General features: G+C 47.0%; 1 protein-coding gene across 18 annotated transcripts in view; it reads left to right on the top strand.

The window, feature by feature from the left end:
• Positions 1–17,499, top strand: part of nav2a (neuron navigator 2a) — a 221,231-nt gene that overhangs the window by 152,659 nt on the left and 51,073 nt on the right. For 16 of the 18 annotated variants that reach the window (XM_045688967.1, XM_045688962.1, XM_045688961.1 and 13 more), the window contains 3 exons: positions 9,801–11,040; positions 13,966–14,075; positions 14,847–14,955. In XM_045688967.1, coding sequence (XP_045544923.1) covers positions 9,801–11,040; positions 13,966–14,075; positions 14,847–14,955 — 1,459 coding nt within the window. The remainder of the gene's footprint in view (positions 1–9,800; positions 11,041–13,965; positions 14,076–14,846; positions 14,956–17,499) is intronic. The other 2 variants (XM_014126312.2, XM_045688960.1) reach the window with 1 other exon arrangement.

The following is a 17,499-nucleotide window of genomic DNA, read 5'->3' as shown; positions in this document are numbered from 1 at the left end:
TAGGGGGGGCTGCGTCGAGGGGAACCGTAGGAGGAGGCTCCTCCTGTACCCAGTGTGGTCGGAGAGGACACACTGCCGACCGGTGCTGGGGGAGCTCCTCTGGGAATCGGGATGGCAGGCGGAGCACTCCTCGTCCACCTCAGGTGAGTAAGCACCAACCTCACCCAGAGCTCCCTGTTGGTCATATGTTCGTACTAGTAAATTTCCCCTTGTTTTCTCCCTCTTTCCAGCATAAGGCGCTAGTCGATTCAGGCGCAGCTGGAAACTTTATGGATCGTGGGCTCGTGTTAAGGCTAGGGATTCCCCTGGTGTCGTTGGACCAACCTTTCCCCCTGCACTCCTTAGATAGCCGACCATTAGGGTCAGGGCTGGTCAGGGAGGCCACGGTGCCACTGGACATGGTAACGCAGGGGGATCATGGGGAACGGATTAGTCTCTTCGTCATTGATTCGCCTGCGTTTCCGGTGGTGCTGGGGATTCCCTGGCTGGCCAATCACAATCCTAATATTTCGTGGAGACAGGGGGCTCTCAGGGGGTGGTCAGAGGAGTGTTCAGGCAGGTGTAAGGGAGTTTCCATCGGTGCGACGACGGTGGAGAGTCCAGACCAGGTTTCCACTGTGCGCATTCCCTCAGAATATGCCGATTTGGCAATCGCCTTCTGTAAAAAGAGGGCGACCCGATTACCACCTCATCGATGAGGGGATTGCGTGATAAACCTCCAGGTAAACGCTACACTTCCCAGGAGTCACGTGTACCCATTGTCACAGGAGGAAACGTTGGCTATGGTGACATATGTCACGGAATCTCTGAGACGGGTACATTCGGCCCTCCATGTCACTCGTCTCCTCGAGTTTCTTTTTCGTGAAGAAAAAGGATGGAGGGCTGCGTCCGTGCATTGATTATCGAGGTCTAAATTCCATCACAGTAGGGTTTAGTTACCCGCTACCTCTCATTGCTACGGCGGTGGAATCATTTCACGGAGCGCGTTTTTTCACGAAACTGGACCTCAGGAGCGCATACAATCTGGTGCGTATCTGAGGAGGAGACGAGTGGAAAACCGCATTCAGTACCACATCGGGTCACTATGAGTACCTCGTCATGCCGTATGGGTTAAAGAATGCTCCAGCCGTCTTTCAATCCTTTGTTGACGAGATTCTCAGGGACCTGCATGGGCAGGGGGTGGTGGTGTATATTGATGACATCCTGATCTATTCAGCCACCCGCCCCGCGCATGTCTCCCTGGTGCGCAAGGTGCTTGGGCGACTGCTGGAGAATGACCTGTACGTTAAGGCTGAGAAATGTGAGTTTTTCAAACGAGCCGTTTCCTTCCTGGGGTATCGCATTTACACCTCGGGGGTGGTGATGGAGGATGACCGTGTTAAAGCCGTGCGAAATTGGCCGACTCCGACCACGGTAAAGGAGGTGCAGCGGTTTTTAGGGTTTGCCAATTACTACCGGAGGTTTATCCGGGGCTTTGGTCAAGTTGCTGCTCCCATTACCTCACTGCTGAAGGGGGGTCCGGCGCGCTTGCGCAGGTCGGCAGAGGCGAACAGAGCGTTCAGTCGCCTGAAGGAGCTGTTTACCGACGCTCCCGTGCTGGCTCAACCGGACCCCTCTTTGGCATTCATAGTGGAGGTGGACGCGTCCGAGACTGGGGTGGGGGCCGTGCTATCACAGTGCTCGGGCGCGCCACTCAAACTCCGCCCGTGCGCTTTCTTTTCTAGGAAGCTCGGGCCGGCGGAGCAGAACTATGACGTGGGGGACCGGGAGTTGTTAGCTGTGGTCAAGGCTCTGAAGGTGTGGAGACATTGGCTTGAGGGGGGTAAGCACCCTTTCCTCATCTGGACTGACCACCGTAATCTCGAGTACATCCGGGCAGCTAGGAGACTGAATCCGCGTCAGGCCAGGTGGGCCATGTTCTTTACCCGTTTCCGTTTCACTATCTCTTATCGGCCAGGTTCACAGAACACGAAGGCTGACGCACTGTCCCGCCTATATGACACCGAGGAGAGGGTCATCGATCCAACTCCCATCCTCCCAGCGTCGTGCTTGGTAGCTCCGGTGGTATGGGAGTAGGACGCGGAGATCGAGCGGGCGTTACGGTTGGAACCTGCACCATCGCAGTGTCCGGCAGGTGTTCAGTACGTGCCGCTTGGTCTCCGTGATCGATTGATTCGATGGGCCCATAATCTCCCCTCTTCGGGTCACTCTGGGATCGAGAGGACAGTGCGGAACCTGAGGGGAAAGTACTGGTGGCCCACCTTGGGTAAGGACGTGCGGTTTTATGTTTCCTCCTGCTCGGTGTGCGCTCAGAGCAAGGCTCCTCGACACCTGCCTAGAGGGAAATTACACCCCCTCCCCGTTCCACAGCGGCCGTGGTCGCACTTATCAGTGGACTTCCTCACTGACCTTCCCGTATCTCAGGGGAACACCACAATCCTGGTCGTTGTGGATCGGTTCTCGAAGTCCTGCCGTCTCATCCCGTTGCCCGGTCTCCCTACGGCCCTGCAGACTGCGGAGGCCCTGTTCACCCATGTCTTCCGGCACTACGGGGTGCCCGAGGACATCGTTTCTGATCGGGGTCCCCAGTTCACGTCCAGAGTTTGGAGGGCGTTCATGGAACGGTTGGGGGTCTCGGTCAGCCTGACCTCGGGTTTCCACCCCGAAAGTAATGGGCAGGTGGAGAGAGTGAACCAAGAGGTGGGTAGGTTTCTAAGGACGTATTGCCGGGACCGGCCCAGGGAATGGGCGAGATACGTCCCATGGGCAGAAATAGCCCAAAATTCCCTACGTCACTCATCAACCAACATGTCACCGTTTCAGTGCGTGTTGGGCTACCAGCCGGTCCTGGCTCCATGGCACCAGAGCCAGACCGAGGCTCCTGCGGTGGAGGATTGGGTGCAGCGCTCGAAGGACACTTGGAGAGCCGTCCAAGACGCACTCACTAAGGCGAGTGGACGGCAGAAGAAGAGCGCTGACCAGCACCGCAGTGAGACCCCTGTTCCTTATTTGGTTCTCTTGATTTTGGTTATTTAAGCCTGTGTAGCCCGCCCAGGTTTGTGCGGGATTATTTGCGTCAGAGTGTGTTTTGTTATTGGATGTGCTGGCGATCGACTAGTGTTGTTTTATGTGCGTGCTGTGTACCTGTTGTTTTGGGCACTTCGCATTTCACGCCGGTTGTGTTGGCGTCGACCGTTTTTGTTGTGTTACGGAATAAACACATTATCTCCTTACCTCTGCTCTGCCTGACTCCTACCACCACTCCTAGCATTTACTGACAAAGAAGCAATAAAACTGGCCTTCTTTAGACTAGTTGAGTATCTGGAGCATCAGCATTAGTGAGTTTGAATAGCTCTAGGAAGAGTTTTGATGGTTCCAAACTTCTTCCATGTAAGAATGATGGAGGCCACTGTGTTCTTGGGGACATGCAATGCTTCAGACATTTTTTTGGTACCCTTCCCCAGATCTGTGCCTCGACACAATCCTGTCTCGGAGCTCTACAGACAATTCCTTCGACCTCATGGCTTGGTTTTAGCTCTGACATGTCAACTGTGGAACCTTTATATAGACAGGTGTGTGCCTTTCCAAATAATGGCCAATCAATTGAATTGATTGTTTTCACTTTGTCATTATGGTGTATTGTGTGTAGATTGCCTATGGATTTTTTTAATACATTTTAGAATAAGGCTGTGACGTAACAAAATGTGTGAAAAAGTCAAGCGGTCTGAATACTTTCCAAAGGCGTTGTATATTTCTATAGGCACGGAATGCCCAGGTCAGTACTGACTGACAAGTCTAAATTAGTATTTAGACCGTGAAACGGTCGAGAGGGCCAAACGGTGTCAGACGACGCTAGCCCCTCTAATGCATTTAAGCTTGTTTTTGTGTGTGTGCGTGGTTGCGTTGCGGGCTCGACCGTGTTTGTCTCCCGGTTTAGTTTGTGAAGAGATTAAGCCATAAAACGCCGGGGGAACCATGGGCCTTTTTGAAGTGGCTGTGCTGAACAAACATGTCTCTGACACACGCATCGCACACATGCACGCACATGCACGCACACACACACACACACACACACACACACACACACACACACACACACACACACACACACACACACACACACATACGTTGAGGACGCTTGATTGTACACTTGGTACTGGCACATATAGACAGTAACACAGACACAGTGGAACACACACACACACACACAGGCGTGATGATCCGTGAAAAGAGCTCTATGTCCACTGTGCCGGGCAGGATATCCCAGAAGCCAGTGATGTTATCAGGACAGAGGGCAGCTCAGGATAGGGCCCAATCCCAGAGAGAGAAAGTTGATAGAGAGAAAGGGGAGAGGCAGAGAGTCAGAAATAGAGGGGGACCGAGAGATTATAGAAATATTATAGAACATCTCATTCCAAAATCATGGGCATTAATAAGGAGTTGGGTCCCCCCTTTGCTGCTATAACAGCCACTTGTCTTTTAAGGCTTTCCACTAGATGTTGGAACGTTGCTGCGGGGACTTCCTTCCATTCAGCCACAAGAGCATTAGTGAGGTCGGCACTGATTTGGGCGATTAGGCCTGGCTCGCAGTCGGCGTTCCCAAAGGTGTTCGATGGGGTTGAGGTCAGGGCTCTGTGCAGACCAGTCAAATCCTTCCACACCGATCAAGACAAACCATTTCTGTATGGTCCTCGCTTTGTGCACAGGGGCATTGTCATGCTGAAATAGGAAAGGGACTTCCCAAAACTGTTGCCACAAATTAGGAAGCAAAGAATTTTCTAGAATGTCATTGTATGCTGTAAAATTAAGATTTCCCTTCACTGGAACTAAGGGGCCTAGCCCGAACAATGAAAAACAGCCTCAGACCATTATTCCTCCTCCACCAAACTTTACAGTTGGGCAGGTAGCATTCTCCTGGCTTCCACCAAACGCAGATTCATCCTTTGGACTGCCAGATGGTGAAGCAGGATTCATCACTCCAGAAAATGTTTCCACTGCTCCTGAGTCCAATGACAACGAGCTTTACACCACTCCAGCCGACACTTGGCATTGCTCATGGTGATCTTAAGCTTGTGTGCGGCTGCTTGGGCATGGAAACCCATTTCATGATGCTCCCTACAAACAGTTGTTGTGCTGATGTTTCTTCCAGAGGCAGTTTGGAACTCGGTAGTGAGTGTTGCAATCGAGGACAGCGCTACCTGCTTCATCACTCGGCGGTCCCGTTCTGTGAGCTTGTGTGGCCTACCACTTCGCGGCTGAGTCATTGTTTCTCCTAGATGTTTCCACTTCACAATAACAGCACCTACAGTTGACCGGGGCAGCTCAAATAGGGCAGAAATTTGACGAACTGACTTGTTGGAAAGGTGGTATCCTATGACGGTGCCATGTTGAAAGTCACTGAGTTCTTCAGTACGAGCCATTCTGCTGCCAATGTTTGTGTATAGAGATTGCATGGCTGTGTGCTCTATTTTATACACCTGTCAGCAACAGGTGTGGCTGAAATAGACTAATTCACTGATTTGAAGGTGTTTCCATATTTCAGACCCCTTATCCTTTTCCACATTTTGTTACATTACAGGTTTATTCTAAAATGGATTACATTTTTTTTTTTACTCATCAATCCACACACAATGTCCCATAATGACAAAGTGAAAACAGGTTTTTAGAAATTTCTGAAAATGTATTAAAAATAAAAAACAGATACCTTATTTACATAAGTATTTAGACCCTTTGCTGTGAGACTCGAAATTGAGTTCAGGTGCGTCCTGTTTCCATTGATCATCCTTGAGATGTTTCTACAACTTGATTGGAGTCCACCTGTGGTCAATTCACTTGATAGGACATGATTTGGAAGGCACTCACCTGTCTATGTAAGGTCCCACAGTTGACAGTGCATGTCAGCAAAAACCAAGCCATGAGGTCAAAGGAATTGTCTTTACAGCTCCGAGACAGGATTGTGTCGAGGCACAGATTTGGGGAAAGGTACCAAAACATTTCTGCAGCATTGAAGGTCCCCAAGAACACAGTGGCCTCCATCATTCTTAAATGGAAGAAGTTTGGAACCACCAAAACTCTTCCTAGAGGTGGCCGCCCAGCCAAACTGACCAATCGGGGGAGAAGGGCCTTGGTCAAGGATGTGACCAAGAACCTGATGGTCACTCTGATAGAGCTCTAGAGTTCCTCTGTGGAGATGGGAGAACCTTCCAGCACTCCACAAATCAGGCCTTTATGGTAGAGTGGCCAGATGGAAGCCACTTCTCAGTAAAAGGCACATGACAGCTCACTTGGAGTTTGATAAAAGGCACCTAAAGGACTCAGACCATGAGAAACACTATTCTCTGGTCTGATGAAACCAATATTGAACTCTTTATCCTGAATGCCAAGCGTCACGTCTGGAGGAATCCTAGCACCATCCCTACGATGAAGCATGGTGGTGGCAGCATCATGCTTTGGGGATGTTTTACAGCGGCAGGGACTGGGAGACTAGTCAGGATCAAGGGAAAGATGAACGGAGCAGAGTGCAGAGAGATTCTTGATGAAAACCTGTTCCAGAGCGCTCAGGACCTCAGACTGGGGCGAAGGTTCACCTTCCAACTGGACAGTGACCCTAAGCACACAGCCAAGACAACGCAGGAGTGGCTTTGCTGAACAAACAAGTCTTTGAAAATCCTTGCATAGCCCAGCCAGAGCCCGGACTTGAACCCGATCAAACATCTCTGCTCCTCATCCAACATGACAGAGCTTTGAGAGGATCTGCAGAGAAGAATTGGAGAAACTCCACAAATATAGGTGTGCCAAGCTTGTAACGTCATACCCAAGAAGACTCAAGGCTGTAATCTCAGCCAAAGTGCTTCAACGAAGTACTGAGTAAAGGGTCTGAGTACTTATGTAAATGTGATATTTCCTTCTTTTTTTTACACATTTACAAAAATGTATAGATACCTGTTTTTGCTTTGTCGTTAAGGAGGATTGTGTGCAGATTGATGAGGGAAGAAAACACTTTAATCAGTTTTAGAATAAGGCTGTAACTTAACAAAATGTGGAAAAAGTCATGGGTTCTGAATACTTTCCAAATGCACTGTAGATGAGATTTTGGTTTAATCCATTGTTCAACACAGGTTTTTGGTATGAAAGAGGCTGTGTAGACTAGAGTTGGAGAGATTTTGTGTGTGTGTGTGTGTGTGTGTGTGTGTGTGTGTGTGTGTGTGTGTGTGTGTGTGTGTGTGTGTGAGACACAGAGTTGGGTTATGGCAGGAATTTCACTGGTGGTCTGTGGTTAAGTCCTGAGGGCCTCTCTGTCTGTTAGACTCAGATTTCAGACTACTAATTGACTGCACTAATTGAGTAGTTAAGGTTTAAACACTAAAACATGTGTCTTGTGTATACTACGAGATTACACAAGTCATATAGAGGCACAAAGATGTGTGTGTGTGTTGGTGGAATTCTATTTTTGTCCCAAGGTAGTGAACTTTCTCACAGTGATCTTAGCCAGGTCAGGAGGTCTATGATGTCAGCTGTGTGATGTGTGTGATGTCAGCAGTCCATGTGTTTGTGATATTTGACGAGACGAAAGTGTCACACAGTGAACTCTTTAGGTTAGAGAGAGGGAGGAAGAATGCTGGTCAGTGGCTCAGGTGTGAGTGTTTACGTGTATTGATACATCGTGTGTGTCCAAAACCATGGGGCAAGGGGTTCATAGCAATTTCACATCTGACCCAGGATGTGAAATGTGGATCTCCTTTTCATTCAAACTGGGGCATCTTAGGTGGTCATCTGGTTCTGGGTCATCCGCGGACATGCTCTGTGTTTTTCTTGTGTCCAGTGTCCGAGCCAACACAATGTCCACTTCTAAACCAAAACCCAAGCTGGCTTCACCCCCTATTCTCCCTCTGGGGCACAGACCGCTCTGTTGGCATGATGTAAGCTTCTCAAAGTTCCCCTTTTCCCACATCCCAGCCTCAGTGAGTCTGAATCCCTCTCTCTTTCTCATTATCTGTCTCTGTATCTCTCTCTCTCTCTACCTCTCTCTCGCTCTCTACCTCTCTATCTCTTCTGTAATTCCTGCTGGTCCTCCTCTCTCTCATTCAGGCCCTCCTCCAATAGGAAGCCAGCTATTAGCAACCTGACCCACTTTCCGCTAGCATGGCTAATTGGGCCCTAATCACTTCCTAATGGACACATTGTTTCAATGCGCACACAACAAATACTGAACTGGGGGGAAACGACAGGGGCATGAAAGCAATTAGGGTATGAAAGGCGCTTAAAAGACAGGAATAAATGTGGTGAAAATGGGATGTGGCATAAAGATGTGGAGTGTTTAATATTCCTAGTAAATACTTCCTTAACAAGGCCCAAATGTGTGAATATTAAATTAGTCGTTTAAGAAGTTACCACAATAAAGTCAAGTGTTTAGAGTCATGTTAACGCGGTATACTGAAAAAAGGGTTGCAAACTGCACTGCAAATAGGGTTCTTCGGCTGTCCCCATAGGATAAGCGTTTTTGTTTCCAGGGGGAACCCTTATTGGTTCCAGGTAGAACAGTTTTGGGTTCCATGTAGAACCCTCTGTAGAAAGCATTCTACTTGGAACCGAAAAGGGTTTTACCTGGATCGAAAAGGGTTCTACCTGCAACCAAAAAGGGTTCTCCAATGAGGACAGCCGAAGAACCCTTTAAGGTTCTAGATAACCATTTTTTTTTTCCCTAAGAGTGCATTGAAAAGGAATTGCAATGGATTCAATTTGAGATCATTACTTAATTGACCGTGTTTGTGAAAGTATTTGTGCAGCAGGATAGTAGCTTCTGTTTTGCTGTGTCCATGTGCTGCACTGGCTGGCTAATGGGTTGGGCATGGGAGTGGCCACAAGGGCAGTTTGGCTTTGAATATTGAAAAGTAACGCTAGCAGTAAGTAGGCACTGGGAGTCTCTACAGGCACACAACAATAACTACACTCTATACTTGTACTGTACAGTATTAGCCTCTTGAGGAAGAATATCTTAGCTACTTTATGAGTTCTGGATTTGATTGTGACAGTTATTGGTAAGTCAAACATTATTGATTTAGAGGGGTAACAATATAAACTTTAGAAAAAAGTGCTTTGTTGGTTTTTGTGTGCTCTGTAACAGTGACAGGTGTGTCTTCCGTAAAACCTTAATTCAGACAAAATAGTCAAATGAATGAAAATATGTTGTGTTTTTGTGTTTTAGCTAGCTCATTTCCACAGTACTTCAGAATACAGCCTTGGAGTGGAGCAAGTCTTTCTGGGAATTGGGAGATGATGACCGGCATCAATCCAGACCTCCCAGGGGTGTCAGTGGCAGTGTTGTATCTCAGCTCAAATTCCTTGGCCAAACTTTAAAGCGCTTTCCCTCATTGTTTTTATAAACAGTTTATGATGGGCACTCTCATTGTTATTGTCCAAGGTTTCTAATAGTTTGCAGAGTGTCGTGGGTTCGCTGGCGTTAAGTAATGACACGTTTTGACTGTGTCAACACAGGCTAACTTGAGCTTTCCACAGTGCAGGACCTTATATGGACAGTTAGTGTGGGGTCTGTGAGGATTGCTCTGTCTAACAATCTCTTATTTCTCTCCTTTCCCCTCTCCTTATCCTCTCTCCCACTCCTGCTTTCCCCCTTATCTTCCTCCTCTTCATCTTCTTCACTCCTCTCATCTCCGAATCCCCTCTCACTCCTATTCTCCTCTCCTCTCGGTTATCCTCTTCTCACTTCCTCCTCTCGTCCTTTTCTTCATCCCTTCCACCTCTTCATCCTCTCCTTTTCCTCTTCCTCCTCTTCCTCACAGAACCCTCAGAGGGCATGACTTCACAGACTCCGGTAATGACTGAGCATGCTCCGTCGTCCCCAGCGGCCGTCAGCACTTCCGCCAACAGCGCCTCTACCTCGGCTCCCGTCCCTCCAGCCTCCTCCTCCTCCTCGGCCATCCCCCACCCCAACTCCAGCAGCAAGCCCTGGAGGAGTAAGTCTGTGAGCTCCAAGCACACCTCCTCCTCAGCCATGCTCTCTGTCAAGCAGGAGAAGGATGCCTCCTCTAAGGCCTCCTCGTCCACCGAGCCCCCCCCTAAAGTCGTCCAACAGAAGTCTATGCTGGAGAAGCTAAAGCTGTTTAACAGCAAAGGTGGATCTAAGTCCTCGTCCTCCAGCACTCAGGGGGCTCAGGCGGACTGCGGTGCCCCCGCCCGGCAGCTCGGGGCTGGTGGAGTAGAGAGGGCAGAAGCAGGGTCCAACACCGACTCCCTGGAGGAGGCGGAGGGGAACGCCCGTCCTGGCGCCAACGGGACCGGTAACGGGACGACCCACGGTGGTGCCCCAACCCATGTCCCTACCATCGCCACAACAACCAGCAGCCCCAAGATCGCACTGAGGGGAATCGCTCAGCGCACGTTCAGCAGAGCTCTGACCGCTAAAAAGAGCTCAGTGAAAGGACTGGAGAAGGAGAAAGAGAAGGAGAGGGTGAAGGAGAAGGAGAAGGAAAGAGGGAAAGAGGCGGGGAAACACATCTCCATCACAGAGAGGATGGAACTCAGGGGGGAGGAGTCTAAGGAGGAAGCGACTACCACTGTCGCAATGGAAACGGAACCCTCTTCCAATAAGAGGACTTCTAAAATCGCCAGTTTCATACCCAAAGGGAGCAAAGTGGCCAAGAAGGAGAGTTCTGTCCCTGCACCTGCACACAGCGGCATACCAAAGCCAGGGGGTAAAACCTCAGGGGTAGGGGGGAAGGCCCCCTCGGCAGGGGGGAAGGAGGGTGGGGACCGTCCCCGGAGCATGCGGTTGGGAGGGGGTCTGGTACTGCACCGCGGACACCTGGACAGGGACAGCAGACACTCTAGCTCCACCTCTAGTCTGGCTTCTACAGAGGGCAAGGCCTCCCAACAGGGCAACAGCGCCGCCCCGGTGGTGGAAGGTGGAAGTGGTGGCGCTACACAGAGCACAGCCTGCAACACGGTCAGCGTCCAGCTACCTCAGCCCCAGCAGCACCACAGCCACCCCAATACAGCCACCGTAGCACCCTTCATGTACAGGTGAGTAATACACCTACTTTGGACTGATAAAATTGTAAACTGTTACTGTAACTAGTCTTCCCTGTGGCTCAGTTGGTAGAGCATGGTGTTTGCAACGCCAGCATGGTGTGTGCAACGCCAGGGTTGTGGGTTCGATTCCCACGGGGGGCCAGTACAATTTTTTTTTAACAAAAAATGCATGAAAATGAAATGTATGCATTCACTACTGTAAGTCACTCTGGATAAGAGCGTCTGCTAAATGACTAAAATGTACAACTGTAAATGTATTTGTCATGATGTGTCTGCCCAACCAAGCCTTTGTGAATCTGTAATAGTATCCTGAGAAACCTGAAAGGATCCTAAGTCGTTAGTCACTGATCATTAGTGGACATCTGCAAGCTGTTTGCTAGGAATTTCCCCTAGAATCACTTTCCCGCTGTGTGTTTGTATGCTCACCCCACCCCTGACCTCTGTATCTCAGTCCCAGTGTGATATGGGTGGAGCCATTCTAACCACCTCTAGTTATCCAACCCCCCCCACTTCCCCTGGTCCTAGCCTGGGACCTCTGATCAGGGTCCCCTTTCCCCTAACCCCAAAACTAAGGACTTATTAGCCAACCCTACACTGTTTTTTTAATGATTTTGTTCTCACGGAGGACTGATTGGGCTCATTGATTCGATTTGAAAAATAAATGCTGTGCTCGTGGAATGGCATGCTTTGAGCACTACTGAAAAGTGCTATTTACATGTGAAAAATGAATGCCATATGCTGCATTTGCTATAGACCTATTGTTTACCTTTTTGTTGGTGACACTTTGATAATACGCAGCTGTTTAAAGGGCAAATCTACAGGTGTTTTGGTAAAAATTGAGAGATGGGCCTGGAGAAATGTAACCGCTCTCAGATTAATAGACATAGCTATGGATGTAAGGTCTGATCATCCATGATATCAAAATGATTATTTTAACCATATGAGGCTATACGGTGTTTACATTTACAATGTTTACAAACATTGGAGAAAAACAAGCTTATATTTTGGGTTCTCATGGAGTATGACAGTTGAACTAATCTCATGAGGCATTTGTAAGTTATATTCTTCAAGAATCTGCGATTGCACAGCGAGATCAATGGAAGGTTTCAATAGAATCAGTGGAAACCTTCCGTTGATCTCGCTGTGCAGTTACTACACAAGGACTGAGAGGAGAATGTGTAGGAGCAATGGATGCATATGTCTGTGCAAAGATAACATTTCAGTGAAGGACAGGCAAATATATTTTGATTTGTTTAACGCTTTTTTTGGTTACTACATGATTCCATATATGCTATTTCATAGTTTTGATGTCTTCGCTATTGTTCTACAATGTAGAAAAGAGTAAAAATAGAGAAAAACACTTGAATGAGTAGGCGTGTCTATAAGGGCACAGGGCCAGACCCAGATTCAGACACAGGCGGCAGATGGTTTGAGTCTTTGGTATTTATTAATAATCCAAAAGGGGTAGGCAAGAGAATGGTCATGGACAGGCAAAAGGTCAAAACCAGTTCAGAGTGCAGGAGGTACAGTGTGGCAGGCAGGCTCGAGGTCAGGGCAAGCAGAATGGTCAGGCAGGCGGGTACAGAGTCTAGAAACAGGCAAGGGTTAAAACCGGGAGGACTAACAAAAGAGAATAGAAAAAGCAAGAGCATGGGGAAAAACACGCTGGTTGACTTGAACAGACAAGACGAACTGGCACAGAGAGACAGGAAACACAGGGATAAATACACCGGGCAATATAAGCGACACCTGGAGGGGGTGGAGACAATCACAAGGACAGGTGAAACAGATCAGGGCGTGACAGTGTCCAAACTTTTCACTGGTACTGTATATCATTTCTATGTCTAAAAATGGATGTAGCAACTACAGGTTGCCCTTTTAAGTCTATCAAAAGTGTGCAAGTTTGAGCTTGTGTCCATTAGGCCTATGGATGTATTTTTTTTATCAGCATGAATTAGATTGAGTAATAAAATACATACTTTTATTCCATAGGCTGGGATCTGCACTATGCAGCTGTTGCAAGAGCACATTTCTCACTGCCTGTCCACTGGTTTCAAAAACAATGATTGATAGGCAGCTTCAACTTCTTGAATTCAACCATTATTGGGTTCAGATATACATTTAGATTTGTGAACAGCCATCCACAACAACCACAATCCTTAAGGCGCAAATAGCTAAATGAGAGAGCAGCAGTGTGATTCACATCAATGCGCTATGTAGATATCAATGATAAGTGATATCCGTATCGCCGTAGACTACACCACTGCTGTCATCCTTACCTCCAAGCGTTTATTCAAGTTGGATAATCTTTGGATGCCGACAGCAGTCGCACCATTGGAAGACATAGCTTGGACTGTAGCCTACAAAAGCCTATTTCTGCTTTTTTCCAGCGATCCATCAAACACATTTGGTACGTCATTATAATGTTCTCTAACTTGCGGTCAGACTCGCTCAGGTGGAACAAACTTAAACTTGCGCCTTTTTTCAACGCTGATTTGAATGTCATTGAGAAAACAGAGAAGCGTCAGATTTTTTGTTGTTGCTAACATCCTTTTCTGAATTTAAAAGTAATCCTCGGAGTAATCATCTAGTTTTTCAAAAGTATCTGTAATCTGATTACAATATTTTAGCTGGTAACGTAATGGATCACAGTTACCGTTTTTTGTAATCCCTTACATGTAACAGAATACATGTAATCCGTTACTCCCCAAGCCTGCCTCTGATCCTCCCCTGTATGAATAGCCCCCCCCACTGTCTTACCCTTACACTCACCACTTATGAACTTCCTCTTCTGTCTTTAGCCAGTCATAGGGCATTACCAGCAGGATCATACCATCTCTGTTTTAGAGAAAGGGGGGAATTGACATTGACAATCCAGATATTCCTTTTGACCTTTGACACTGTGTTATCATCTAGGTCACAAACGGACGTGGACGGTATCATGGCGACAGAGGCAGGGTCAGGAGGAAGAGGCGGAGAAAACGTTCTCTTTAAAACCAGCCAGCCATCCATTGAGGACCTTTCAGGTAGGCCATCGACTAGTTCTGTCTGTAAGGAGCTGTTAGGCCATTGATTATGTGTGTCTAAACAGTACAGAAATGACATAGGCCATTTTGTTTGTTAGTTTTGATTGTTTTAGATTGTTTGTTTGAGGAGAACAGCACATGAAACCGACTGTGGATTGATTCTGTCTGAAGGGAAAAATACCTTTCTGGCTCATGCACTCCAAATTCAGTTTTTGTTTTTTGTTGTGTCCATTAGTGATGCGCAGGTTAACTCATAGCCCGCAGTCTTCCTCAGTTATGTCCACGGGGTGGGTTTAGGGTCATGAAATATTGTGTTGATGAAGGGCAGGTGGGTGGCGGGCGGGTTGAATAAAGAGAAAACAATACCTTAAGAATTCCATAAATGTGTCATTCGCGTGCAATTTATAGGCTACGTTTAGTTTTTTCCCCCCATTATTTTAGGCTATCTGGCATTAGCGTGTAAGCCTATGTACGCGCACCAAATAGCCTACACACCATTTGCCAAATGTTTTTGGGAACGGGGAGAAAAAGTAAACGTCGATCCACGCAGGAAAAAAGGACGTCGGAGTTTGACTCTGACTGTAGCCTACGGCGCATTTTCTATATTAACGGTTTAGGGTCGGGTGTGGGCCTCAGATTTTCGCTTTATAACTTATTGTCTGACGGTTGCTGATGGGTTATTAGCAATTGCGGGCGGGTGCGGGTGAACAAACAGTTGACCCGTGCACCACTAGTACCTATGTACTCAGTCGCAATGTTTGTTCTGTATAGCAGAAGATCCGGAGACACGGAGGCTGCGGACTGTTAAAAACATTGCAGATTTGCGCCAGAACCTGGAAGAGACCATGTCCAGTCTACGGGGGACTCAGATCACACACAGGTAAGAACCCCCCTGCAATGAGAATAGACAGATCCAGAACATGTGTCCAGTCCAGTATCCAAACAGACTCCATATTGCAGATTCAATTCTACATTCTGTTTCTGCGTATTCAACAAGTTCCACTGACATCCATTAAGACATCACAGACACAGCTCCTAGAGAGAGACCACAATAGCAATCACAATAAAGCTATTCTTAGCAATGATCCATAACACGTTCTCTTGTAAAAATCCCAAAAGCAGGCTGTTAATGTAAAATGTAAGGTTAGTTAGCACGCCTGTTTGTTTTTTATTTTAAGGGCTGGATCAGCTTTAACATTGCAGATAGATTGTTGCTTCCATCAATGTAATTGTCTGCATCATTTCCAATCCCCCATATATTTTTTGGGTAAATATATATATATACACACACAGTTGAAGTCGGAAGTTTACATACACCTTAGCCAAATACATTTAAATTCAGTTTTTCACAATTCCTGACATTTAAATCCTAGTAAAAATTCCCTGTCTTAGGTCAGTTAGGATCACCACTTTATTTTAAGAATGTGAAATGTCAGAATAATAGTAGAGAGAATGATTTACTTCAGCTTTTATTTCTGTCATCACATTCCCAGTGGATCAGAAGTATACATACACTCAATTAGTATTTGGTAGCATTTCCTTTAAATTGTTTAACTTGGGTCAAACATTTCGGTTAGCCTTCCACAAGCTTCCCACAAAAGTTGGGTGAATTTTGACCCATTCCTCCTGACAGAGCTGGTGTAACTCAGGTCAGGTTTGTAGGCCTCCTTGCTCGCGCACGCTTTTTCAGTTCTGCCCACAAATTTAGGTTGCCGTCATTAAAACACGTTTTTCAACCACTGCACAAATTTCTTGTTAACAAACTATAGTTTTGGCAAGTCGGTTAGGACATCTACTTCGTGCATGACACAAGTAATTTTTCCAACAATTGTTTACAGACAGATTATTTCACTTATATTTCACAGTATCACAATTCCAGTGGGTCAGAAGTTGGTAGAGTGTGGCTCAGTTGGTAGAGCATGGTGTTTGCAACGCCAGGGTTGTGGGTTCGATTCCCACGGGGGACCAGTACGGAAAAAATAAAAAGAATGTATGAAATGTATGCATCCACTACTGTAAGTCGCTCTGGATAAGAGCGTCTGCTAAATGACTAAAATGTAAATGTACATACACTAAGTTGACTGTGCCTTTAAACAGCTTGGAAAGTTACAGAAAAGGATGTCATGGCTTTAGAAGCTTCTGATAGGCTAATGGACATAATTTGAGTCAATTGGAGGTGTACCTGTGGATGTATTTCAAGGCCTACCTTTAAACTCAGTGCCTCTTTGCTTGACATCATGGGAAAAAATAAATAAATCAGCCAATACCTCAGAAGAAAAATAGCAGACCTCCACATGTCTGGTTCATCCTTGGGAGCAATTTCCATACACCTGAAGGTACCACGTTCATCTGTACAAACAATAGTACGCAAGTATAAACACCATGGGATCACGCAGCCATCATACCGCTCAGGAAGGAGACGCGTTCTGTCTCCTAGAGATGAACGTACTTTGGTGTGAAAAGTGCAAATCAATCCCAGAACAACAGCAAAGGACCTTGTGAAGATGCTGGAGGAAACGGGTACAAAAGTATCTATATCCACAGTAAAACAAGTCCTATATCGACATAACCTGAAAGGCCGCTCAGCAAGGAAGAAGCCACTGCTCCAAAACCGCCATAAAAATGCCAGACTACGGTTTGCAACTGCACATGGGGACAAAGATTGTACTTTTTGGAGAAATGTCCTCTGGTCTGATAATAGAACTGTATGGCCATAATGATCATCGTTATGTTTGGAGGAAAACGGGGGAGGCTTGCAAGCCGAAGAACACCATCCCAACCGTGAAGCACGGGGGTGGCAGCATCATGTTGTGGGGGTGCGTTGATGCAGGAGGGACTGGTGCACTTCACAAAATAGATGGCATCATGAGGATGGAAAATTATGTGGTTATATTGAAGTGACATTTCAAGACATCAGTCAGGAAGTTAAAGCTTGGTCGCAAATAGGTCTTCCAAATGGACAATGACCCCAAGCATACTTCCAATGTTGTGGCAAAATGGCTTAAGGACAACAAAGACATAGGAGTGGCCATCACAAAGCCCTGACCTCAATCCTATAGAACATTTGTGGGCAAAACTGAAAAAGCGTGTGCGAGCAAGGAGGCCTACAAACCGTACTCCGTTACACCAGCTCTGAACTTTTGCGGTTTAAGACTTGTCTGTCTGATGCTCTGTTCTAGTTTGTATGTAACGGAGGGCTTGTTCTCCAACCCCACTAGACTGTGTCTTGTGTCTGGTTCTTTCAGCATGATCCCCCCCCCCCCTTTTTATGAGTGTCAGTGTCTTTGATCCAGTAATGGATTGATGGAGCAGTGGTCTTGTCTTTGGATTTATATTCATGCTCCTGACCCAGTCTCTCTCCTTGCTGCTTGCGCTCCCTTTCACTAGACTCTATAGTCTAGTCCAGTTCAATGCTGCTGAGCTA

Source organism: Salmo salar, chromosome ssa11, assembly GCF_905237065.1.
Source record: "Salmo salar chromosome ssa11, Ssal_v3.1, whole genome shotgun sequence".
NCBI lineage: Eukaryota > Metazoa > Chordata > Actinopteri > Salmoniformes > Salmonidae > Salmo > Salmo salar.
The sequence above is the reverse complement of the archived record's forward strand: the minus strand, read 5'-3'. Positions and strand labels throughout refer to the sequence as shown.